This window comes from Quercus lobata, chromosome 5 (genome assembly GCF_001633185.2).
Source record: "Quercus lobata isolate SW786 chromosome 5, ValleyOak3.0 Primary Assembly, whole genome shotgun sequence".
Lineage (NCBI taxonomy): Eukaryota > Viridiplantae > Streptophyta > Magnoliopsida > Fagales > Fagaceae > Quercus > Quercus lobata.
In genome coordinates, this window is record NC_044908.1 from 74729993 (window position 1) to 74755593 (window position 25601).

General features: G+C 37.2%; 2 protein-coding genes and 1 pseudogene across 2 annotated transcripts; all 3 read right to left on the reverse strand.

Moving 5' to 3' along the window:
* Positions 1-753: 753 nt before the first annotated feature.
* On the reverse strand, positions 754-2493 carry LOC115989168 (nuclear transport factor 2B). The gene is made up of 2 exons (XM_031112830.1): positions 1978-2493; positions 754-837 (listed from the first exon to the last, which is right to left on the reverse strand). The coding sequence occupies exons 1-2, from the start codon at positions 2278-2280 to the stop codon at positions 763-765; spliced, it is 378 nt and encodes a 125-aa protein (XP_030968690.1). The 5' UTR covers positions 2281-2493; the 3' UTR covers positions 754-762.
* Positions 2494-7247: 4754 nt separating this feature from the next.
* LOC115993036 (probable dolichyl-diphosphooligosaccharide--protein glycosyltransferase subunit 3B) lies at positions 7248-8539 on the reverse strand. Its single transcript, XM_031117303.1, has one exon. It carries the CDS (start codon positions 8427-8429, stop codon positions 7404-7406), a length of 1026 nt encoding a protein of 341 aa, XP_030973163.1. The 5' UTR covers positions 8430-8539; the 3' UTR covers positions 7248-7403.
* An 8224-nt stretch (positions 8540-16763) lies between these two features.
* Positions 16764-17459, reverse strand: LOC115991121 (annotated as a pseudogene).
* Positions 17460-25601: the final 8142 nt, after the last annotated feature.

Sequence of the window (25601 nt, forward strand, 5' to 3'; positions counted from 1 at the left end):
TTTATAATATTTTTTACTTAAAAAGACAGATTATTTTGGTTAGACTTAAACTGTTCGAATTGGATGGAGGTGGTAAAGAATTACATTGAAAACGAATGAGAGTAAAAGGAGAAAAAAAAAAAAAAATGAAATGAATAGGATTGGATTACAAATATGTTAAAATTAGTGGGTACAATTTATAATTTAATTAATCCAAAAAAATTATTATTATTATATAAAGGGCCTATTCTCTTTGGAGCCAAAGTATTTTTGTTTGTTGTCCATAATAAATGGAATCAATATTTGAACTTCTTAACTTCTCCACCAAAAAGAAAAAAAAAAAAAAAAAAAAAATCAATTAAGAACTTACTTGGAGCAGGTTTGTTGTTTTGTTTTTTTTTTTTTTTTTTTTTTTTTTTTTTTTTTTTTTTTTTTTTTTGTTGTTGTGTGTGGGTTACAAGAAATTAAGCTTACTCCATAAGAAAGCGATGACATTATGTGAAATAGATACATACAACATCCCTTTTATATGGGATTGGCCAAACACTTGTGAAATTTTTACCTTCATAGTAGAACTCACCCCATATAAAGTGGGGCTAGCCAAGAATTAAAATGACATAGAAAAGTTTATAAAAATTAACAATTGGGATCGTAAATCACAATTATCCTTCAAGACTAACAATATTGATCAAACAATTATCCATATCTTTCACCCTCTGTGTTTGGAGGCTGTGGATGGAGATAGCGCTGTCCCTTCTCCTTTGTTTCAATAAAAAAAACTAATTATCCATAATTGAAGCGGAAGATGTCATTCTGCACAAAGAAGCTTCCCTGTGGCGTAGGAATCAAGTGAAACATCTGCATGATTATGACATTTGAAAGGAGTAATCAGATTTCTAATCAATGGCAACATGCATGAGCAAAACACTTCAAAATAATGCATTTGCTTTTTATATATATATATATATATATATATATATATTTATTTATTTATTTAATCTCATACCAAGTTTCAACATGACGAGTGTATAGCTTGTAACACCAACTTCGCACTGGCTACCAACAAGATTACCCAATTTGGCCCAATCAGACCATTGCCCAAATTAGCCCAATCAGACCAAAAGGCCCAGCTTCAACAACATTGACATAGCTAAACGGGATGGCTCCCCAACTTCCCATGGTGATGTCAAAGTTATTCTTAACCGTAGAAGACAATCCTCCCAAAGAACTATGACATAAAGGTGGAGTGCTGATGTTAGAGGATCTAAATACCCGCCATCTCCACCATGTAGATCTTCCAACTAACTTAGGAGATCAACTACAAGTTCGATGGCAAGATCGTCTGACAATTCGAGCATGTCATTTTCTAAGTCACTGATACCAGCACTATTGACTATTGTCAATGTCAACAACCATTCATTAGTGTGGTCGTGGTTGGGTATAAGTGGTGTTAGTGGTTGTGGATAAGAATGGAGGACTAGTGCGGAGTTAGGCTTTTTTATTTATCATTTATTTTTAAACTTAGTTGGGGATTTGACCAATAAAAATATTGTATTTAGAGTATTTTAGCAATTGACAATAAAATTCAAAATTATTTTGAAATTTGTGTGGATCTAAAATTTAAATGAGCATTCATTACTTTTAACTAGTTGTCTTTTGAGTTTGCCTTAACTAAAGTATTAATATGATAGTTGACCGTTTTCATCCTCTCCCACCCCTTTTATCTTACAAGAAGTAGTTGAAAGGGATTCAAACCCAAGTTCTACTCCGTGAAAGAACTAGATAATGTCAATGAGTCACAAGACTCTTAACCTACACTTTAGTTAACTTAAATATAAATTCTTGACTCGAGCACCTCCAAAGGACAACGAGTTGGTAAGTGGTGGATATTATGGACAATAGCAATACATTCTTAAATGAAACTTATGTGTATGTGTGTGTTGTGATAGGAGAGAGAGAGAGAGAGAGAGAGAGAGAGAGAGAGATGTAAAGAATAACCTGGCTAAATCTTAGCTGGTGCTCCTCTCCAGGCAACTGAAGGCTGCCGCTGACAAAGACCATAATGCCACCCGAGGAGGACGAGGGCTGTGAATCAATGGTGCTAATCAAGTGTTTAGATTGATCAAATGGCAACTGATGAAGCTTAGAAGATATATCATCCACACCTACTATCTTCTGGCCCTCAAAGGTCAGAATAGAGGTTGGCTGGTAGAGAGAAGATAGAGCAGCTCTATCATTGTCAAAGAGATGGTAGTAATGATCCACAAATGCCCTGCCCACCATCTCAACCTGTTCTTCCATTCTCTCCCTCTCTATGATCAAGTTTCCTCTTCCTCTACTCCCAAAGCATGAATTATAGGGGATGAGAAAAATGGAATAAAGTACGTAGCATGTGAGCTAAGGCACTAAAAAGAAAAAATGTGAAGCACTAGATGACTGCTATGCCCTCTTGCATTTTGCTTATATAAAAGGTACTATGATGAAAGAGAGGTTACTAGGGTAATTGCCTAATGTCAAGCTGGAAGAATCGGCAGCGCTGAGTTTATACGCAAAGGTTTTTTAGAATTGAAATAGAAAAAAGCCTATAAAGCATAAAACTGAAATAGGTTGAGGCCACCTCACTTCAAAGCTTCTTTCCAGCCGTCCAAATGAGCTTTTTTCCATTAGCTTCTGTGATTTTTAGTAAAAAATTATGTGGATCACATGCTATAAAAAGGAAAAGAACTTTTGACAGTATTGGGGGGATTTCTTGATGAGGGAGAGATTGAAAATGCAGTTTTATTTTTAGTGGGTCGCAGCTTGTTTATGCCGAAAGCGTTTTGAGTATGGAATATATCCGCCTACCATTTTATGACTAGTACAGTCAATTTCCATTTGTAGGATCCGGAATAATTAGCTTTAAATGGCCAACATGTAGAAAGGAAAAAAGAGATGTAGTCATGTTGGTTAACCCAAATATTAATGACTAGCTCATGATGGATCTGGTTTATTGAAATCGCCACAAAAAATACACGTGGTTTTTTTTTTTTTTTTTTACTGTAGCGTTCTCATAAACTTCTGTTTTTCCTAAGAAATTTTTTTTTTGTTATCATACGGTATGAAGTGGTGTAACTTATCACCATTTACATCACTTTTTGCAATTGTGAATCTTCACAATAACTCACAATAATTATTAATTAGGTTTTAGTCCAAAAAGAAACCTATTTCTTAAATCCCAAGAGAGCGAATCCTAAAAATTCATAATATCCATGAGGTTCAAAGTCTGAAACCTTTAACCAATTTCTTGGGATTATCTGATTTCTCCTTATAATAACCAAGTGTGTGTAAAACCAAAACTACACATATCCAAAAAAATAATTAGATGCTCAAAGTGCTCCTAGATATCGTCATTTCTCAAAAAACAAAAGGGTAAAAAAAAAAGGCTAAAGCTGAGAAAGCAAAACAAACTCTAGAAGAAAAGAATATGCCTAGTGCTTGATGCATCAAAAGCGTGAGTGAGACGGTCCAATTAACATGAGGCACAATTTACAACTGAATAAAAATAAGCTAAACAGCACGGGCCTTTGTAGTTTGACTCGTTTGGCCATGGAAAAAAAATTCCTCATTCATAATTCTGGCCACAAGCAAAAACATTTTGCTGGTAATTTAGCGCTAAATATTGACTGCACAATTTATGCCAAAAGCCTCATATCTCAATTAATCAACCACTTTTAGCATTTTCAATAGAGACATTCAGAATTGAAATCTTTTATTTTCCGTTATAACAATCAAATTATGAACAACAAAAAAAAATGTTAGCAATTTATTTTAATCCAACGTCCTCTTGCATGTCCATCCAGATTGAAGCTCCCCAATTTGAAAGGGAAAAGGGCACTAATAAAACCAATAATAAAAAGTGGAAAGAAAGAGACAGGCCCATAGTCCTATTACGTAGTCATAAAGAAACGAACCCCTTCCCCAACCCAGGTTATGATTAATGTCTCCTTTTAACCAGTTTTCTATACCGAATTCTTGTGTTTGCCCAAGGTTCACAAGCCCACATTCGTAGACACGAACATGTTATGGGTCTAAGTCTAACAAAAGATTATCTTTTTACTTAGTCGAAAGGGCCTACAAATAGTTATGTCTACAAGTCCTTCTTGTTCTAACACAATTAATCATAAACAGTCATCTGAAAAAACAATTCAACCTATAACAATTGAAATATTCCTATCATTCCTTTAGTGTCTCATTTGAGGGTTTTAAAACTCAGGCTGTAGCATCTCACTTTCATTGGATGTAAATTTAAGAGTTAACTATAGCTATTCACCTAAATTATAGGGACATTTGCAATATACACATTAAAAATTCATAATTCTGCAATCAACACTTTAATTCAACATGAATTTGCAATGTCCATGCTACCATCAAATCGGTGTCTAAATTAAATTGTCAAGGTATTTGCAATGTGCTACAAATATTTTGTCATCAACACCCTAATTTAAGATTAATGTACCCACTAATCTAATAATTTGGATACTAAATTAGATGGTGGATGACATTATAAATTAATCTCAACTTAAGGTGTTAATTGTAAAATTTTGTTTTTAGGATACACATTACAAATGACCCATAATTTAAGTAGATAGAAAACAAGTAGATATCAACTTCACTTGTTGCAAACCTTCTAAGGACCAAACAACATGTTCAGCACTTGTCTTCAAATTTAATACTGTTTTGATAAACAAGATAGAAAACTTCATCAAGAACATGTTTGGGCCAATATGGCCACACCATGAACTTGATTCTGTTATTCTAATCACCTACACTAAAATTCCTTCTAAGTCTGCTAAGAAAAAGGTCTCTGCCATGAAACATATTTTGCTGAACACAAGCTAGAAGGGATGGCTATTTCTTAGAACAAGGAATTTCAAAAAAATTTGGAGTAAGGCCTTCACTAAGAAGACAGATTAGGGCAGGTAAGATGCCTTTCAAAGTTCATAAACCTCTAAGGAATCAAAGGTGCATATCCAATGAAGTTCCTTTTATTACTGCAGCTGCCTCCAGAAACAGCTACAATACTATAAGATAAATTGCAAACTATCAACAACAACCAAGCCTTAGTTCCAAAATTTTTCGAGTTTGCTATGAATCCTAAATAGACTAATCAGGATCAACCACATGTACTATTTTCCTTCATTCTATTCTATCCGAAGTAATACTCTGTATAACCTCCAAATTTTAGACCATCGAAGAGCTTAAATAAAGATGCGCACCAACTAGGTAAAGGAGAGTTTCCAGGCTTCAGACTAGAATGGGGGCTCCTAAGCTAAGAATTTCCTCTTTCACTACATGCTTTAAAGATGTAATAATCTCCTCTTCTTTTGACCTTGATCGAGTCTCAATTTCCTTCCAAGCCTGTCCTTCAGATTCGATTTACTGCCTCAAATTCAATATAAACTGAAATCTGAACTCAGACACATAACCAATCACCCAGAACCCTATTCTTAGACTACCTCCCCACCACCCAATAAAACAAAAACCAGGAGAAATGAAAAGAAAACAGTTCTCTTTTCATTTTCCAAACTTACTATACTCATCATTTATACAAAAGGAGGGGAAATGCATTTGGCTTAACTTGTTTGCTAAAAGGTGAGATAAAAAGTGACTTTAAGCAAATAAATGCTTAAAGCCACTTTTTGTCTCACCTTTAAACAAATAAGCACTGCCAAAGGCACAAATATATATGCGTGAAACCAAAGGAGAAGTCCATCCCTTAGGGTGCTGATGTAGGACAAAATAGGGATTCTCCCATGTTCATGACTCCATCAGGTGCATTTGGGAGAAGGGATTTGGGTGGAAAGTAAAGGAATAGAAAATACTATACCAATTGTTTTTTCCTTTTTTGTGTGTATTGGGGAGCAGTTGTTTTTTTCTCACGTTTGGGAGAATTTTAAGTAAGGAAATGATAAGATCAGCAGGGAAAAATATACCCCTATTTGAGGGATTTTCTTTCCACCCAAATATGGACATATTTGGGAAGAAAGGAAAGTTTTTAATAACTCTTTATTTAAACAAAGGGGCATATGGTAAGAATAAAAATACTATTCCTTTCCTTTACTCTCTCCCAATTATCAAATATATATATATATATATATATATATATGAACATCGTAACAAGAGAAGGGGCAATACCTATACTTCCCTTCTCTTTCCTTTTGCTTGCAAAATCACAAACATGCTGTTAGTTTGATAGAAGCCCAAAAAAGTAGGTGAAGTGACAAGTGATATCTATAGGGGCCAAAAAAATTCACTTACGCCCATTAAAAGTATTTCAAAAGACATACATAATTACTATGAAATGATTATTCCTCAAATACACACATACAGGTAGGGAAACTATCCTGTTGTCGTCCACATACAATTATGACAATAACACTATTTTCATTGCCATGGCACATAAATAGCTGGACAATGTCGGAATTATGCATTCCTAAATGTGAATGACCAACCAAATACCACAGAAATTTTAAGGAATGAATTCCAACAATGCCAATGAGCTTAGATGAAGTGGCACTTCCTCTTCCCAGATAATGGGTGAAGAGTAAATTATATGCATCTATCTTGGTCAATAACCAGGTGACAAAAAAAATAAAAATCAAGCAAAATACTGCAAGGATCCTTGTAGTGTAGTAGGACAAGAAAAATAAATAAGTGGTCCATCTAGAAAATGTAGGGTTACAACTTAGTCTATCACAACCTGAACACATTCAAACAGAACAAGTATCCAACTATTATAGGATGTTAAATTAAAACAATGGAGTTGTTGAAGCAGTGTCATGGAAGATAGCAACGTAAATGGGAAATGATTTTTAAAATAGCTGTTGCTATAGGTAATTTCATTAGGACAAAACTTAGGTAAAGTACCTTAGGTGTTGTTCTTTAGGTTCTCTTAAGATTCTACCATGTGACTACTTAACTAAAAAATATACTTCATTCCCATGAGAAAAAATCTATATGGCAGAATCCTAAAATAAGAACCTAAGGAATAGCATCTAAGTACTGTACCTAAGTTTTTCCCATTTCATTATATATGGATTCATGCAAACTATAAAAGTCGGGAAAAAAATGGTGATATTGGCGTTGCTATAGTTGTCGCTCAAATGCTTTCATGGGTTTCTTAAGTTACATCTTAAGCATATACATGGTGTTCATGATTGTTCCAATTGGATATATATCAATCACAATTACAAAGGAAACACAGACAAGATTCTAACTTGCAATCAATATCACAAAAAAAATTAGTCTAGCAAATGGGTTATCAACCAAAAATTTTAAGCCTTTAATTCAAGTAGCAACAACAATAGTCATACACTATTAAAACATGAAATTATCAAAATCCAACTTATAAATCCGAAACTCACAATGCATTACTCTTAGTACCTTCATTTCCAACTTGAAGGCCAGAATCCATGAATCCCATAGCCGGTCTTCCAATTGTCCAAATACACGACCTTCTTCACCGCCCAGAACGAAACGAACAGCGCCACGATCATAACAAACCTCTGCACATTCAAATTCCTCACCTTCACGAGCAAATGCGTCACGAATGCCAGCAACAACCCGACGATCGTGTACAAGAACCCGATCGCGAACCCTTCGGCTCCGAGCTGCATCCCGGACCCTTGGTAGAAGAAAATCAGCTTATTCGGATCATTCCGATCGGCCAAAAACATCGGCATTTTCCGAATTATGTTGTGCATCGCGCCGGAAACGCTGAAGAAGTAAATGAAAACCGAGCCGGAGAGCCAGAGCTTGGGATCGTGAAGCAAGGTCTCGCCTTTCACGATCTTCTTGATCGCGAAGGGGATCCAAACCAGGGTCGCGAGCACGATGAGGCCCAATTGCCTGGTGGAGAGGAACGGAGGCCGGTGAATCGGACCGACGTTGAGCTTGGTCTTGGCCTGGACGAAATCGGCCATCGACTCGGCGAGTCGCGAGAAATCGCCCTGGTCCATCTGCTCCGATTGCTTGGGGGACTGGTGCGGAGCGACGAGGCGGATGTGGGGGAGGGCATTGACGCCGAAGAGAGCGAAGCTCTGCTGAGACTCTTTGAACTCGATGTCGCAGAAGAAGAGGTTGGGGCTGCTAGGGCTAGGGTTAGGGTTGTTGGTGACGAAGGATTGGGCGAGGAGAGAGAATTCGGAGTGGAGGGTTTTGAGCTGGAGCTCCGACTTGTCGTGGAGCTGGGTGGCGTCGAAGAAGATGAGGAGGTAGTAGGGTCTTGGGGTTTTCGTGGAGGTGAGGTAGCGAGAGACGGAGTGGTCGTCGAGATGGATTATGCCGGTTTTGGATCGGGATTGGAGGGATTGGAGCTCCGAGAGTCGGTCCGAGTCGGAGGAGCTGGTTGAGGTTGAGATGAGGAGGAGGGAAATGAGGAGGAGGACGGGGAGAGAGTGAGTGGGAGACATGGTTTGTGGATTTTTTTGGGGGGTACAGAGAGAATGAGTTTGTTTTTGTTTGGAGAGGATGGAGTTTTTCTTTTTTTGAGGAGGAGGAGACTTTGACTTTGAGTTCTGGACTTTGTTACCAATGGCTACCTGTCGTTTTACTTGCATTTGTGGCAGGAGAACAAGGAAACGGTCTGGTTCTTAGTTTGAGGGGGTGTGCGGCAAATCCGCAAAATCCAACCCAACTCATTCCACCGGGTTGGGCCACCTTTTAAGGTTTGGTGTGTTAGATTGGGTTATGAATATTTTTTTAAAAGCGAGTAGGATTGGATTTGGGTTATAAAATTTATAAATCCGCTTAATCCAATCCGACTTACTTATATTTAATATATATTAAATTTTTTTTTAAAAAAAAATATATATATATATATATATATATATTATACAATTCTTTTAATTTACTTTTTTTTTTCCCTTTTCCTAAATAAAACTCAAACCCTAAATTCTCCTTATATAGTTTTATGTTTGTTTAGTGTTATATTCATAATTATTTGATTATAAACTTGCTCTTATTTGTAGTGGTGTTGTTCTAATAATAATAATAATAAAGACTATCCAACCTATAAGGACTCAAATTGATCCAATGCCCAAAAGATTTGGACAATGGCCCAACAAGCCCACAACAATAAATTTGTTAGAGAGTGAGTTTAATGTTGAACATTTAACGAGTCAAATATGAATCACTGCGGGTTAGTTTAGTGTTAGAATGAACGAGAATAACAAGTTGAAAAGAAAAACAGTCTTCGGTTAAGTCTAAGGATGGTATGCTCTTGTATTTAGCACTCAGACTTATACAAATATTCCAGTTCTTGATTACAAAGTGGTCCCTTTTTCTCTTTGATGCCCCCTTTTTTTTGTAATGGAATCCTTCCCCTTTTATGCTCCCTCCCTTTCTTTCATCTTAGTCTTCCACGTGTAGATCAGATTGCTAATCTCTTTGATATTTGTCCTATCAGCACCTTTTTGAAATACTTTTTTGAAATCTTCGTGGATAGTCGTAAGGCTAGAAATCACTGTTCAAACATCATCTCCACATTAATGCAGCCAATTGGCTAGGTGTAGAGCATTCAATGTGGTGATAGTAGCTTTCTTCCTAGATATTTTTCCATTCTTTGTTGACTCACTTCTTTCTGAAACTTATCCTCCTAAGCATGGTGGCCCATTGCCCAATACTTGCTGAGTGGTCAGACTTCAGGCTTCCACTCTGTTTGCCGAGGAAGGATGGCTCCTCGTACAACATCACTTGCTTGTTGTGACCGATCCTCTTCCTCGGCCCAAAAATCTATTTGCCTTTACTAGCACTTGTTTGTCATCGGGCTCTTTGACGTCCTCGGGCGCGGCCCATGACCCAATACTCTTATCCAAGCTATTTATCCCCACACAACCCATGGGTACAATCCGACCCAACCCAATCTGCATGGGTTGGGTTGGACCCTTGTGTTGGGTTGTGTTAGGTTGGATTTTTTTAACCCACAATGCTGGGTTGGATCGAAAAAACTCTACAGCCTGACCCAACCTGGCCCATGCACACCTTTGGCTAGTTTTTACTGGTTGAAGTATCGATTTTATTGGTTTTGGGAGCTTTTACCGGACTAATTTAGGGTCTAGTTTTCAATGTGATTTTTAAGACCAATCCGTTGGAGTCCTTTGATACTTGCACCACTATCTAGCTCCTCTCTTGGTGTTTCAAATATAAACTTCTAGAATTCAAATGTCCTTTTTTTAATTATGGAATTATAAAATTAAAAAAAAAAAAAGATGTATCTTGTCTAATTAATATATGCAACATGTAATATTCTATATATGCTTACAATTCATTTTAACTGTGATATTGATTGACCAACTAAATTATATAACAAGCAGGGTTTTGGAGCAATAACAAGTGTATTATAAATCCAATTTAAAACACTAATATTACTATTTTCGTGTGTATTCTAATAAGTATTATTGTTTACTCAAAAAAAAAAGTGTCATTTACCAAAGAAATGTATTGTAGATTCAAGTATGAGAATTAGCCTCTCCTAAATTTCATTTTTTAAAAAATAATAATTGAAAAAAAAAAAAAAAAAAAAAAAGAAGAGAGGTAAGTAACTAAGGATGCATTGGCAATGGCATTAGGCTCTTCAAAACCACATTTTAGCCAAAAATTTGATTGAATTCATCCCAAAGTGTCATGCATCAAGCTTAATAAATTCTCCAAAAAAAAATGTAAAAATGCATAGTGGGCTTGTAGTGGGCCTTTTTTGCAACTGTAGGCTAGGCTGTCTCCTGCCACGTTATGGCCCAATGGTTCTAGGTAGGAGAGTTAGGACTGGCATGACTGCAACACACTCCAAGCCAGCTTGTGCACAAGCTAGAACCCCTTTGCTAGAACCTTGGACACATGCCCATGACAAAAGAAACTGTTACAAAAAAGTTATGGTAGATAGGTCTAATATAACAATAATAAGAAGAATATGCTTACTGTCAGCCAGAAAACAAAAAAGCTAAATCATGATTTTATTAAAGGAGGAAATAATGTAGCAATTTAAATGTAGCAAAAATGAGTTAACAACAACGATAAAAAGAAAAGGAAATAATATTAATGCTTGATCAATAAAAAGAAGAATGGTTAGTCTGTCATGCTTGATTTCTTAATGGAGTTAAGTCCAAGAAAGGAACCACTCTTCAATATGGGCAATCTCATTAGGACGTCCTACCACAAAAATTGCCTACTTTGAGAGAATGGGCCTAAATGACTTTTCCTCAAATTCCTTAATTCTCACTAGAGTATAGGCTTTTTAGAGGGAGAGAAGGGAACAACTTATTGGTGGTACATGCCCACTATCACACTCTTGCTCACTTTCTGTTTTTTTCTTTCTGATTCCTTTTTCCTCTCTAAGTTTCCTGTTTTTCCTCTTATATTTCACTCCTTTTCTTACTTGTTTTGCTCTTGTTTTATCTCTCATGTTTTTCTTCCCCTTTCTCCTATTCTCCTCCGTTCTACCTCCACTGTGCACAGTTAAGGCCCCTTTTTATATTGCCTACCGTGACAGGTTTTTACTATAATTGCTTTTGTCCTGGTATAGGTGTCCTTCCCAGACCACCCACTGGTTTGTCGGTTGCCCAGCCATCACCACTTACCTATGCTAGTCATGCCACATCCCATTCTTAGACAAAAGAGTTTTATTTTTGTTTTCTTGCTCACTGTGACATTCCCATCCGGATAAGGGTGAGCATTCTCTCTTACTATCCCCTATGGCATGCACTTAGTGATTCTAGCTCATCTTTCCCTCTTTTTGGTGGTATGTCATCCCAGCAAGACATTTTCTCCAAAAGAGCTTGAGCGGGAACCCTAGAATAGGCTTTCCCTTCTCCCTACCACCAGATCATACCCTCTCTTACCTCTGATCCATGGCCCACTACTCTTGCATTGGCTAGGTATAAGTGGGTGGTGCTTGAGCCTTGTGAGTGTTCCACTTCCATGTGTGTCCATGGCTTGCCTGCTATTCATGTGTTTGCCATGACCTAGGGGCTTGTTTGCACGTTCTACTACTCATTGTTGACTTCTTGTGGCATGGATGAGTCACTGGGCTTTCATTATTTATATCTTACTTCTTTCCTAGGCTGGGTCTTGCTTGGGCATGGGCCTTTCCTTCTTCAATCCAACCCTTATCCTCTTTGCGGGTTGGTTGACACTTTTACCATGCCATCACGTTGTTTCTGCCATGTTATTATTTGACTTGTGTTTGCTGAGCCTCTTTTGGATCTGCTGTACACTTTCCTTCTGCTTAGTTCCAGTAGCCTAGTACTATCGTTGGACTTGTACTCATGCTGTTTTAGGCTTTCTTGGCCCATTTCATCGCTTTGGGGCTTCCTTCGCCCATTTTATTCTTTTGGGCATCCTCGACCCGTTTCATTTTCTTGGGCATCCTTGCTCATTCCAATCCTTCATTCCCATGGGTTTTTGCTAAGTCTTTTGAACTTCCCTGACCTAAATTACCATATCCTTCACTTTCGAGATTTATAAGCTTTTCCACCAACCCCATTTTCTTAGTTTCTTCTTTTGGGCTCCTTCAGCCCATTCTTGCTTGCTTTCCATTTCTCATAATGTCCATGGGTTTGCTACTTTTTTCTTTGGGCTCCTTTGGGCCCGCTTGCTTTCTTTGAGGCCCTTTTGCTATTTTACAGGCTTGTGGTCCATTATTTCTGCTATTCAGGTTTAATGGTTTTCTTCTCAATTTACTAATTCTTCTTCTTTATTCCCTCCTATATTGTTGGGCTTCTTCCTATTATTAGGCCTTCTTACCAAAGTGGGCATCAACAAGGTTCAATACTGTTGGGACATATGTGGTTCACATGTTAAGAACATATGTCATGATTTTGTGTAATTGGCTAATCCTTTGACAAAATACACTTTACTTGTAATTGGGTAGATCTAGAATGTGTTTAATACTTCAAGAAACATGTTGTTCAAGTCTAGTATTAAAGCCATAAAGATTGGACCAAGAAACAAGTGAAGAAAAGCTGTTCATTAAAGCTGGACAGATAGCTCGACACTTGCAGACAGATAGCTTGACACCTCTCGATAGCTAATGGATCGATCGAGAAAGCTTCTGTCTCCTCGACACTTGCTCAACACCTTCTCGATAGCTGTATCTATCGAAGTTTAAAGCTCGACACCTACTCGACACCTGCTATCTATCGAGGTTATGGAAATCAGAATTTTCAGATCTGATTTTTGGGCTAGGCTTTTATATTTGTGTAGGGTTTCTTTTCTCACAACCCTAGACCTATATAAGGCTTATTTTAGAGGCCATCACATAAGAGAATACAAGGAGAATATATGCAAAAGGTGACCGATGCCTTATTCTCTCTGAAAGAAGCCACTGCATCTTTTGCGCATTAGGATTTTGTAACCAAGTGCTTCTTGATCTTCATTGTTGATGAAGTGAAGAAATTTGCAGCCAACATTCTTCTTCCTTAAGTTGGAGAGTGAGTCATGTACTAGGATTCGTGTAACAAAAAGGGTGGCGTTCATATATTGAAGAGTTCAGAGGTTCTGAAGCGGTAGAAGGTTTCTGTTGTGAGTTTATCTACGAGAATTGTAGAGTCTAGGGACAAAGGTTTTGTACTAGATCTGAAACTTCTATTTTCTATAGTGGATTGCTTTTTGGGAAGGTTTCCCCCCAAGTTTTTTACTGTAAAACTGATTGGTTTCATTGGTTTTTCTGGATCATCATATCTTGTCTTATTTATTTTCCGTTGCATGATTTTAACATGATATTGATGTTTGTTTATTTTAACAAGTTTTATTGATAATAAATCTAATTAACAACTTGGATTTAAAACTTGTTAATTCTATCAACCGGGGTCTAAATTTCCCAACAAGTGGTATCAGAGTGGGTACACTCTGATCGGATTAATTTCCTGAGTGTGATCCTTAACCCCCGTTGTCATGAATCCTGGACAATCTCTTTTGATTCCTCCTTTATTTGATGGAACTAATTATGCGTATTAGAAAGTTCGTATGAAAGTTTTTTTGCAGGCTCTAGGTAAACAGGTATGGCAAGCTGTTGAAGTTGGCTGGATTAAGCCAAAGGAAGTGCCGGTGGATTGGGATGATGCAACAATCATAGCGGCAAATTTCAACAGTAGGGCTTTGAATGCTTTGTTTTGTGGGGTGACCAATGAGGAACTCAAGAAAATATCATCCACAAAAGTTGCCAAGGAAGCTTGGACCATTCTTGAGACCGCCTATGAAGGTACCATGGCAGTAAAGACTGTGAAAATTCAAAGACTCACTAGTAGTTTTGAAGAAATAAGGATGGAGGAGGATGAGACCTTTAATGAGTTCTATGCTAAACTCAAGGATATTGTGAATTCTGCTTTCAATCTTGGAGAATGTATTGCAGAATCCAAAATTGTTAGGAAAATCCTTAGGTCCTTACCTGAAAGATTCCATGCCAAGATCACTGCTATTGAAGAAACAAAGGACATTAATCAAATTCCTTTGACTGAGCTTGTAAGGAACCTTCAAACCTATGAGATGGGATTAGGTTTAATGGGAAAAGGTGGAAAGAGTAAAAACTTGGCTCTTAAGGGTATAGAGGAAGAGATTGAGGACTCTGGAAGTGAAGATGAAGATGATGATGAGGATGAGGATCTAACCTTCATAACTGATGAGATTATCAAGCTTCTTCAGTTTAGGAAAAAGGATAAAGGCAAACCTCCTAGGAAACCTAAATCCTCAAGGAAGGGAAAGAATGAGAAACCCCCCATCCAATGCCATGAGTGCAAAGGTTTTGGTCATATGAGGATAGAATGCCCAAACTATCTCATGAAGGAAAAGACCAAGGAATCTAAAGATAAAAGGTTGGTTGCTACTTGGAGTGATACTGAGGATGACTCGTCTGATGAGTATGTGGATGAATGTCGTCACGTTATGGCCTTTGTTGCCTCAATCGATAAGGTGATTATGGAGAGTGCTAGTGACAGTGAGGATTCTTCTTCTGATGAAGTACCCAAGAAGTTGACCCTTCAGGAAGCCTATGATAAGCTATGCACTAAATTCATAAAATTTGAAAAGACTTCTTATCTTTGTAGAAAAAAGCTTAATGAGGTAAAAACTGAAAAAACTGATCTGTTAGTCAAACTAGATGAGACTACGAGATTAGTTGAGATTCTTATTGTGGAAAACACCTCATTTGAAGAGAAGGTTAAGAATCTTGAAGTTAAGTTTAATCAAGCTAGAACTTAAATAGAGAGGATGTCTAGTGCAAAACTTGATGAGGTCTTGAGTGCTCAAAAGCCTAGTTCTGATAAAACTGGCTGAGGATATGCTGTCTCCTCCGGCCCCTCCTCTTCCACGGCTTTTGGATCAAGGATTGTCTTTGTGCCACAATATGAGAAAGGTAATAAAGGTATGAAATCCAAAACTGTTTTAGCTAATTCTAAATCCTTTGTTAGACCTCATGTTTGTCACTATTGTGGTGTTTCTGGACACATTCGTCCTAATTACTTTAAGTTGTATCCTCAAAAGCAATTGTCCAAATGGTCACAGGTTTCCTCTCAATGACCTACACCTTTGTTTGGAGAGTTATTAAAAACTTTGAGCTTTTTAACTCAATTTTAGGAGAATTTTAATTCTTCTATGTCCTTCAATAGACATACTAGGACACGTGCCTTTTCATCTTTACGGCTAAAGACTTGTGTTGTGTGGGTGAGAAAGGAGCCTAAGACTTAATTGTCTTTTCTATTTGTCATCTATTTTAATTCTTTCTATCTAAAGTAGGATTTTTTTTGCTTGATTTCTTATCTGCTTTTGGAATCATACTTTCATGTATTTGCATCTTTCTATCATGCCTTCATGCATATACATATTTCTTTCATGCTTTCATGTTGTTTGTTCGTTTTTGTTTGGTTGTTTGGCCTTTATTTTGTTTGTTTTTCAAAATAAAAAGAGAAAAATCAGAAAATACAAAAATAGTGTGTGTTTTGTGTACATTGGTACTTGTGTACCTTGGATGGCAATTGGAACAAAGTTTCTAAATTTTGTATCTTTTGTAGCTTAGATGAGCATTTCTATGAACAACTAAGCAAGTGAGCTTTGTAGCTCGTGTTTGTGATGAGTAAGATTAAGTTGTCTCTTATACTTAACACTCATATCATTCTTTTTGACGGGAAGGACTAGAAAATCCTGAGAGAAAGGCATAAATAACCATCTCACCACTGTTGCCCGCCAATCATAATATGACACCTGTATGCTTCAGCATAGCAAAAGTGCAGTGTCAATGACATTTGTGTGCTTAGACATAGCAAAATTGAAATGTCAAATATCATTGGGTATTTCTTTTTTCTCTTTTATATGCCCATGCATGATATGCTTGAAAGAAAAATATGCAAAGTAAATTAAAAGCAAAAAGATAAAAAATGCTTTAAATATGATTGCAAGCGTGTATTCTAGGAGATGTGGGAGTTATAGGATGTACCTCAAAGGTGATAGTCTCCATCAAGCAATTATGATTGTGTGTGAGTTAAAGTGATTTTCTCATATTTCAAATTGTCATAACATGTATACACTTGTGCAATTTTGCGATATTTTTCACACATAACACGCAATATTCTTTGCTATTCTTGATACATGTGCAGGTACAATGTGATTTGGCCATCACAAGGTTTTACATGTGTTAATGTATGCTCATTAAACTGTCTTGACTTATTTTTGAAATATAAAATTGGTTAGACTTGTTTAGTGTGTGTGTGTTTTGCATCTTTCTATTATCTTGTCATCCATAGCATCTTGTTTCATTACATTCATGCATTTTTATGGATTCTTTGTGCCCTCTTGATCATCTTTATGTCTCTCGGGTGAAGTTGTATTACGATGAGGCCCAATTGCCTGGTGGAGAGGAATGGAGGCCGGTGAATCGGACTGACGTTGAGCTTGGTTTTGGCCTGGATGAAATCGGCCATCGACTCGGCGAGTCGTGAGAAATTGCCCTGATCCATCTGCTCCAATTGCTTGAGGGACTGGTGCAGAGCGACGAGGCGGATGTGGGGGAGGGCATTGACGCCGAAGAGAGTGAAGCTCTACTGAGACTCTTTGAACTCGATGTCGCAGAAGAAGAGGTTGGGGTTGCTAGGGCTAGGGTTAGGGTTGTTGGTGACGAAGGATTGGGCAAGGAGAGAGAATTCAGAGTGGAGGGTTTTGAGTTGGAGCTCCGACTTGTCGTGGAGCTGGGTGGCGTTGAAGAAGATGAGGAGGTAGTAGGGTCTTGGGGTTTTCGTAGAGGTGAGGTAGCGAGAGATGGAGTGGTCATCGAGGTGGATAATGCCCGATTTGGATCAGGATTGGAGGGATTAGAGCTCCGAGAGTCGGTCCAAGTCGGAGGAGCTGGTTGAGGTTGAGATGAGAAGAAGGGAAATGAGGAGAAGGAGGGGGAGAGAGTGAGTGGGAGACATGGTTTGTGGATTTTTTGGGGTTACGAGAGAATGAGTTTGGTTTGTTTTTGTTTGGAGACGATGGAGTTTTTTTTTTTTTAGGAGGAGACTTTGACTTTGACTTTGACTTCTGGACTTTGTTACCAATGGCTACATGTTGTTTTACTTGCATTTGTGGTAGGAGAACAAGGAAATGGTCTAGTTCTTAGTTTGAGGGGGTGTGTGCAGCAAATCCGCAAAAACCAATCCAACTCATTCCACCGGGTTGGGCCGCCTTTTAAGGTTTGGTGGGTTAGGTTGGGTTATGAATATTTTTTTAAAAGTGGGTAGAATTGGGTTTGGGTTATAAAATTCACAAATCCACCTAATCCAATTCGATCTACTTATATTTAATAAGCGAAAATGCAAAACTGATCCTCTAACTTTTATCTTTTTTTATTTCAGTCATCTAATTTTCAGTTTTGTCAATTCAGTCTTCTAACTTTCAATTTTTTTCAATTCAAGGCTCTGTTAAAGGTCTGTCACTACTGGCGTTAAACACACCAAAACGACACCGTTTTCATGTGGGTTTTTTTTTGTTTTATTTATTTATTTATTTTTGGTTAATTTGAAATTAAAAGAAAAAAAGAAAAAAGAAAACAATAAGGGGAACGATGTTGTCGTTCCCTTTCCCCTGAATCAAAACAAAACATTAGAAGACTTCCAAATTTCCAATCCCTAACTTTGAGAGAGAGAGAGAGAGAGATTGAGTTCACCGACGACTGAGTTCGCCCCTGCTCTAGACCTCGCCGCCCCTGCTCGTCGTGTAAACCACCTCGTTGCTCTGACTTGACTGAATCGGTGATGGGTGTGCTTTGCCTTGCCTTACCGTAGCTCCTCCTTACCGTGTAATGCACCTCACTGCTCTACCTTGACTGAATCGGTGATGGGTGTGCCATGAAGACTATGAGGACTTGATTGGTAAAAGTGGGGAGAGGAAGCCAACTAAGTCAGAAGACTAGATTGGCATTCAAACGCAATTGTTTATAGTTGAAATCAGGATGTGTTATAGAATTTTGGGTTTAGGAATTTTGCTCTCCTTATAGAATTTTTATATAAATTATCTCCATATGTATCATGAAGATGTGTTTTTTTTTTTTTTTTTTTTGGGCAATTGTTTTTGTTTTTTTTTTCCTCTATTGTAATGTTTTCCATTTCAGAAAACTGGTGGGTTGGTGTTGTAGCGCACAATAGATTTGTATCCTTGTTTCTGTAAGATTAACAATCAAGAATGAATGTAAAATGCTTTCCATCAAAAAAAAAAAAAAAGAATGAATGTAAAATGCTGTGTGATAATTGAAAGATCTCTTTTCCTTTCAAATCATATATTGCTGGGATCTCATAACTTCTTCTATTGTCGGTTTAGTCAAAGATTTTGATAATTGCACGTGCAAAAGGGAAAGCCGGACCCCTTGTAGATGTAATTTTAAAGTCAAGGTATCTAGCATACAATAAATGGGCATAGCAATTGTTTATTTGGTAGTATTTCGCATGTGTGCTGCCTTTAACTCAGGACAGGGATATTTATAAAGTGTCAACACCCAGGTGGTCAAGAAATCATTACTTTTTTCTCAGGAAAATAGGACAAAATATTAAAAGAACTTTCAATTCATTGAATCAAGCTTCAAATCCCACTTAGGATGATCACATTTGTAAATTTGAGCAGAGAGATATTGCAGGTTTCTATATCAAACCTTCAAAAGAGAATGGAGATAGGCTTTGGAACAAACTGTCCTGTAAATGCATAAATGGAACAAACCTTCCATACAACACAAGAAATCAATCAAACTGGTCAATTCCACCACGAGCTGAAGGAAACCAAGCCTTAACTATGTATAAGAAAAATTGAAACAAATCCACCCCTGCCTTGCCTACTTGCTTCAAAAACTAAATTGCCTTAATAGTTTGGCAATAACATCACAAAATAATAGCCGTGTGACAATTTTCGGTCAATTACATAACAAACTACATGCCTAAGTTCTGAAGTAGTGTTCCTAGAAGTAACTAAGTTTTGCTAATTTGTTGACTATTAAAATTTCTGCAGCTTTGTTGACTACCATCAACTCCCGCTCTAGATCCCTTCGAGTTCCCCTCAATGTTGATAGCCTAGATGTGAAAAGTATATAGACATTAAAAGTTGACAGCAAAAAGATATAAAAGTAATAAACATATATATATTTAGCTGTCATATTGGTATTTTATTAAAATTCATAAACATCAAGCTTCGGTTAGGTGTTACATTTTTTATTGATATACATCCAACATACAGTGATATAAACAAAGTATATCGAAGGACCCGTTTTAGGCTTAGTATTTAGAGTTGCTGCCAAACATATCAAAGTCATTGAAACAAACAAAGTCACTGAAATAAACAAAGGAAGGTACTTTGTTGGCTGCCTAGCTCTATATATATATATACATGTCACACATACATTACTTTGTTGGCTGCTAAATGCATTGTCTACTTGCACTCTAAATCCCATAAAGTGCTCCTCAGTGCTGGCGACCTGCATGTGAAAATCATTAGAAATGTGCATAATTTGCTGCATTAAGGAAATAATTTAAATGAATTCAAATACCCTCTTTCTGTCGCTACTTGTTCCCTTGCCCTTGCCCTTGTTTGTTGCTGCCTTGCCTTTGCCCTTGGCAGTTGCTACTCCTGGTGGTTTTTGATTGCTCCTATAGGTCCTTCTATTATGACCCAATTGATGACAATGTGCACATCTTAAACTTGTTTGATTCCTCTTCATCTTGTAAGGGTTATGAACTTCATCTTTATCCTTTCTTTTTCTATCAATCTTTGGCGTCCCTGGCTGGATTTTATGGATTGGAGGAAGTATTGCATCTCCATCTACTTCCGGCCACAAATCAGGACCATTGCATGGCTGAATGAGATGAGAATATAAAGCAATATATGTATCCTTCTTATAGAAGTCATGCACATAATCTTCAACTCATCCTTTCCTGAAACCTATTATGTGCACTGCATGTTTACAAGGGATCCCAATCAAATCCCAGCAGTTGCAAGCACATGAACGTTTCTCCACATCAACCACAAATTGCTTGCCACCACTATTCACCTCCCACCTCACCCCACCTGACCAAATAGATGTGCAATCAATGCTAGCCTCTTTACATTTCTCCAATTTTTGTTGGATATTATGACAAATAGGGCCTTCATACTTAGCCATTGAATCCCTATTCTTACGGATCCTAACCATGAGATATCTTCTAATGGTTTTAAGCATATTGACCAATGGCTTTTCTCTTGCTTCCACAATCTTTGAATTAAAAGTCTCACAAATGTTATTTAATAGCAGATCACACTTTGGATAATAGGGAAAAGCGTGCCTAGCCCACTGCATCGGAGACTTACCTCTTAAATCATCATAAGCTTCCTTGCTCACTATTTCCATTTGCTTCATATAACTTTCAAATGCTGCTCTTGTTGATGCCTTAGCTGCCCCCCACATCAAGTTCTTTAACTCCTTTCCTTGATGGTTCTTCTTGAAGTTAGCAAACAAATGTCTTACACAGAATCTATTGTATGCGTTTGGGACCACAGTAGCTAAAGCAGGAAGTAAACCTTTTTGTTGGTCTGAAGTAAAGCACCATCCATGGTCTCTCACAAGCCTTATATCACCTATTAAATTCTCCAAAAACCATGTCCAAGTCTCCTTATTTTCTGTCTCAGCAACAGCATAAGCAATTGGATACATACCATCATTTCCATCTATACTTATAGCTGCTAGAAGTTGGCCAGCAACTACACCCTTCAAATGAGAAGCATCTAAGCTTATCAATGGTCTACAATGACTAACAAATCCCTCTTTACATGCAACTAAGCACACATAGACCCTCTTGAAATTATGATCAGCGACAGCAACTGTGACTTTAGCTGTGGTACCTGGGTTAGATCTTTTCAACTCCACACAATAGCGTCTAACCTTGGTGTATTGCTCACAAAAGTCGCCTCTTACCATGCCTCTAGCAATGTCTCTAGCTCTATATGCCTTCGACAAGGCAAGCTGCACAGTAACATCTCACCCCATTCCAGCTACCAAATCTTTAGCTTTAAATTCAATATTAGTCCGAAATTGATCAACATACTTTTCTACCATCCAATGTGCAAAAACTTGCTTACTATGGAAAGATCTAATGCATGTATGAGTATCATACAACGCACTAATCCGGAAGTTTGCCTCCTTATCAAGACCTACTGACACTTTCCAAGGACAACCTTCAACACATTTATACCTCACCCTAGCCTTCTCATTCTTTGACAACTTGATGCCATATCCATGCTTCAATTTGTAAGCTCATGCAAACTCTTTGAACTGCTTGTTGTCCCTAAATGACATCCCTAACACCTACTCAGGATCCTTTAAGTATTCACTTCTGAATTTAGGTAATTTTTTCATTTGCTCACCATCAGAATTGTCGGGAGAATACAACTGGTTCGAGGATGCATAGTTGGATCCACTTGGAATTTCGTCCAACAGCCAATTAAAAAGAGTTGGAACTAGATCTAGGTGGGATAATGATTGGTTTGCAAATTTAGGTGGGTGTGACAATGGATGGATGGCATTTGTGAGTTCTTGTGACGGTTGATTGTTATGGGTTATGGTGGGTTGAATTGTGTAGTCATCCACAGTAATTTCATATAATTGTTTATTGGCTGGGTCATCATAGTCAGAGTCATACCATTCATAATCCACATCTCCCACGGCAGCATTCCCATCCTTGCCCTAACACCATTCCCTTCATCGACTATATTACCACCCTCTTCAAACTCATCATCAACAAGAGCCCCATCCCCATCCTCAACATCCCCATTCTTCACATCAATTTCATTATCATCACAATCACCATCAATGCCATCAACACCCACACCCTCTACACCAACACCACAACCAACCAAATTTGTAGCATCAACAATGCTGACATCCTTGACTAACAATTGTTTCTAAACAGGGGTTGCATGTTCTACATAAATACCTATTTTAGGATCAATGGGGTCAAGACACTTAAATAATTCATGAGTATCACCATCAGTAGACAAATATCTTAGGCCATTGTCAAGATCCAACCTAGGCACAAGATAATAAAACTGGATATAATCCAATACCCCTAACTTTGCATAATAATTCTTAACCTCTGGTACAGAAAAGCAATCTGAATCCACATTATCATAAACTTTCATCTTGCCACCTATATACTTCCTCTTCTTAACCGAGTGTTGCAATACTCCATTGTAGTGAAGAATTAATGTAAAATTTTGACCAATCATCTTCCCTTTGAACGTTTAAAATAAAAAAAGTCAGCACACAACATAAGTATTTTAGCCGACAAAGACATTGACAAAGTCAATGTTAAGTAACCCCACACACACCATTAGCCCAACAGAAAAATAAAGTGCAAACATCTAAATACCCCACACAGCAAACAATTCCTCCAAGTGGGGACCAAATTGTTTCGAAACAATAAAATTGCATGTGAAGATGTTTAGCAAATAGACAAAAAAGAAAAAAAAATTATATAAAGTAGATTATCCCAATGCATTTAATCTCACCTATCAGTCAACAAAGTCCAACATAAACAAACAAATGCAAAAAAAAGAAAAAAGAAAAAAAAAGAAAATACTCTTCAACAGAAAAAGTCACCAGCTTTATATAACACATAACTCATTGTTTTGCTACTACATATACCCAAAAAAAAAACACAATAAACTATTCTTGTGCTTATTCTTTGCTGGGTGAATATATTTATGAGAGAAGTGTTGGTTGGGGTGCAACGCAGATGACCCATTTATATACAGATTAGTTTAGTTTAGTCATTAAGCTGCAAAAATATACCTGCAAAGTGGTTGGGAAAGAAGCGGATTACATGGCGAGGAGGAGCTACGGTAAGGCAAGGCAGAGCACACCCATCACCGATTTAGTCAAGTTAGAGCAGTGAGGTGGTTTACACGGCGAGCAGGGGCAGTGAGATCTAGAGCAGGGGTGAACTCAGTCTCTCTCTCTCTCTCTCAAACCGGCTCACTTTCTTTCTCTCTCTCAAAGTTAGGGATTGGAAATTTGGAAGTCTCTCAAGCCTTATTGTTTTCTCTTTTTTTTTTCTTATTTTCTTTTAATTCCAAATTAAAAAAAAAAAAAAAAACCACATGAAAACGGCGTTATTTTGGTGTGTTTAATGCCAGTAGTAACATACCTTTAACAGAGCCTTGAATTGAAAAAAATTGAAAGTTAGAGAACTAAATTGACAAAACTGAAAGTTAGAGGATTTAAATGAAAAAAAGGTGAAAGTTAGAGGGTTAGTTTTGCATTTTTTCCTATTTAATATATATTTAAATTAAAAAAAATATTATACAATTCTTTTAATTTACCTTTTTTCCCCTCTTCCTAAATAAAACTCAAACCCTAAATTCTCCTTATATAGTTTTATGTTTGTTTGGTGTTATATTCATAATTATTTGATTATAAACTTGCTCTTATTTGTAGTGGTGTTTTTCTAATAATAATAATAATAATAATAATAATAATAATAAAGACTATCAAAACTATAAGGACTCAAATTGATCCAATGCCCAAAAGATTTGGACAATGGCCTAACAAGTCCACAACAATAAATTTGTTAGAGAGTGAGTTTAATGTTGAACGTTTGATGAGTCAAATATGAATCACTGCAGGTTAGTTTAGTGTTAGAATGAATGAGACTAACAAGTTGAAAAGAAAAACAGTCTTCGGTCAGGTCCAAGGATGGTATGTTCTTGAATTTAGCACTCAGACTTATACAAATATTCCAATTCTTGATTACAAAGTGGTCCCTTTTTCTCTTTGATGCCCCCCTTTTTTTGTAATGGAATCCTTCCCCTTTTATACTCCCTCCCCTTCTTTAATCTTAGCCTTTCACATGTAGATCAGATTGCTAATCTCCTTGATACTTGTTCTATCAGCACCCTTTTGAAATCTTTGTGGATAGTCGTAAGGCTAGAAATCACTGTTCAGGCATCACCTCCGCATTAATATAGCCAATTGGTTAGGTGCAGAGCATTCAATGTGGTGGTAGTAGCTTTCTTCCTAGATATTTCTCTATTCTTTGTTGACTTACTTCTTTCTGAAACTTATCCTCCTAAGCATTGTGGCCCACTGCCCAGTACTTGTTGAGTGGTCAGACTTCAGGCTTCCACTCTGTTTGCCGAGGAAGGATGGCTCCTTGTACAACATCACTTGCTTGTTGTGACCGGTCCTCTTCCTCGGCCCAAAAATCTATTTGCCTTTACTAACACTTGTTTGTCATCGGGCTCTTTGACGTCCTCGGGTGCGGCCCATGACCCAATACCCTTATCCGAGCTATTTATCCCCATAGAACCCATGGGTACAATTTGACCCAACCCAATCCGCGTGGGTTGGATTAGGTTGGACCCTTGTGTTAGGATGTGTTAGGTTGGATTTTTTTAACCCACAATGGTGGGTTGGGTCGAAAAAACTTTACAGCCCGACCCAACCCGACCCATGCACACCCTTGACTAGTTTTTACCGGTTGAAGTATCAATTTTATTGGTTTTGGGAGCTTTTACAAGACTAATTTAGGGTCAATGTGATTTTTGAAACCAATCCGCTGGAGTCCTTTGATACTTGCACCACTATCTAGCTCCTCTCTTGGTGTTTCAAATATAAACTTCTAGAATTCAAATGTCCTTCTTTTAATTATAGAATTATAAAATTAAAAAAAAAAAAGACGTATCTTGTCTAATTAATATATGCAACATGTAATATTCTATATATGCTTACATTTCATTTTAACTGTGATATTGATTGACCAGCTAAATTATATAACAGGCTGGGTTTTAGAGCAATAACAAGTGTATTATAAATCCAATTTAAAACACTAATATTACTATTTTCGTGTGTGTTCTAATAAGTATTATTGTTTACTAAAAAAAAAAAAAGTGTCATTTACCAAAGAAATATATTGTAGATTCAAGTATGAGAATTAGCCTCTCCAAAATTTCATTTTTTAAATAATAATAATTGAAAAAAAAAAAGAGGTAAGTAACTAAGGATGCATTGGCAATGGAATTAGGCTCTTCAAAACCACATTTTAGCCAAAATTTTGACTGAATTCATCCCAACGTGTCATGCATCAAGCTTAATATATTCTTAAAAAAAA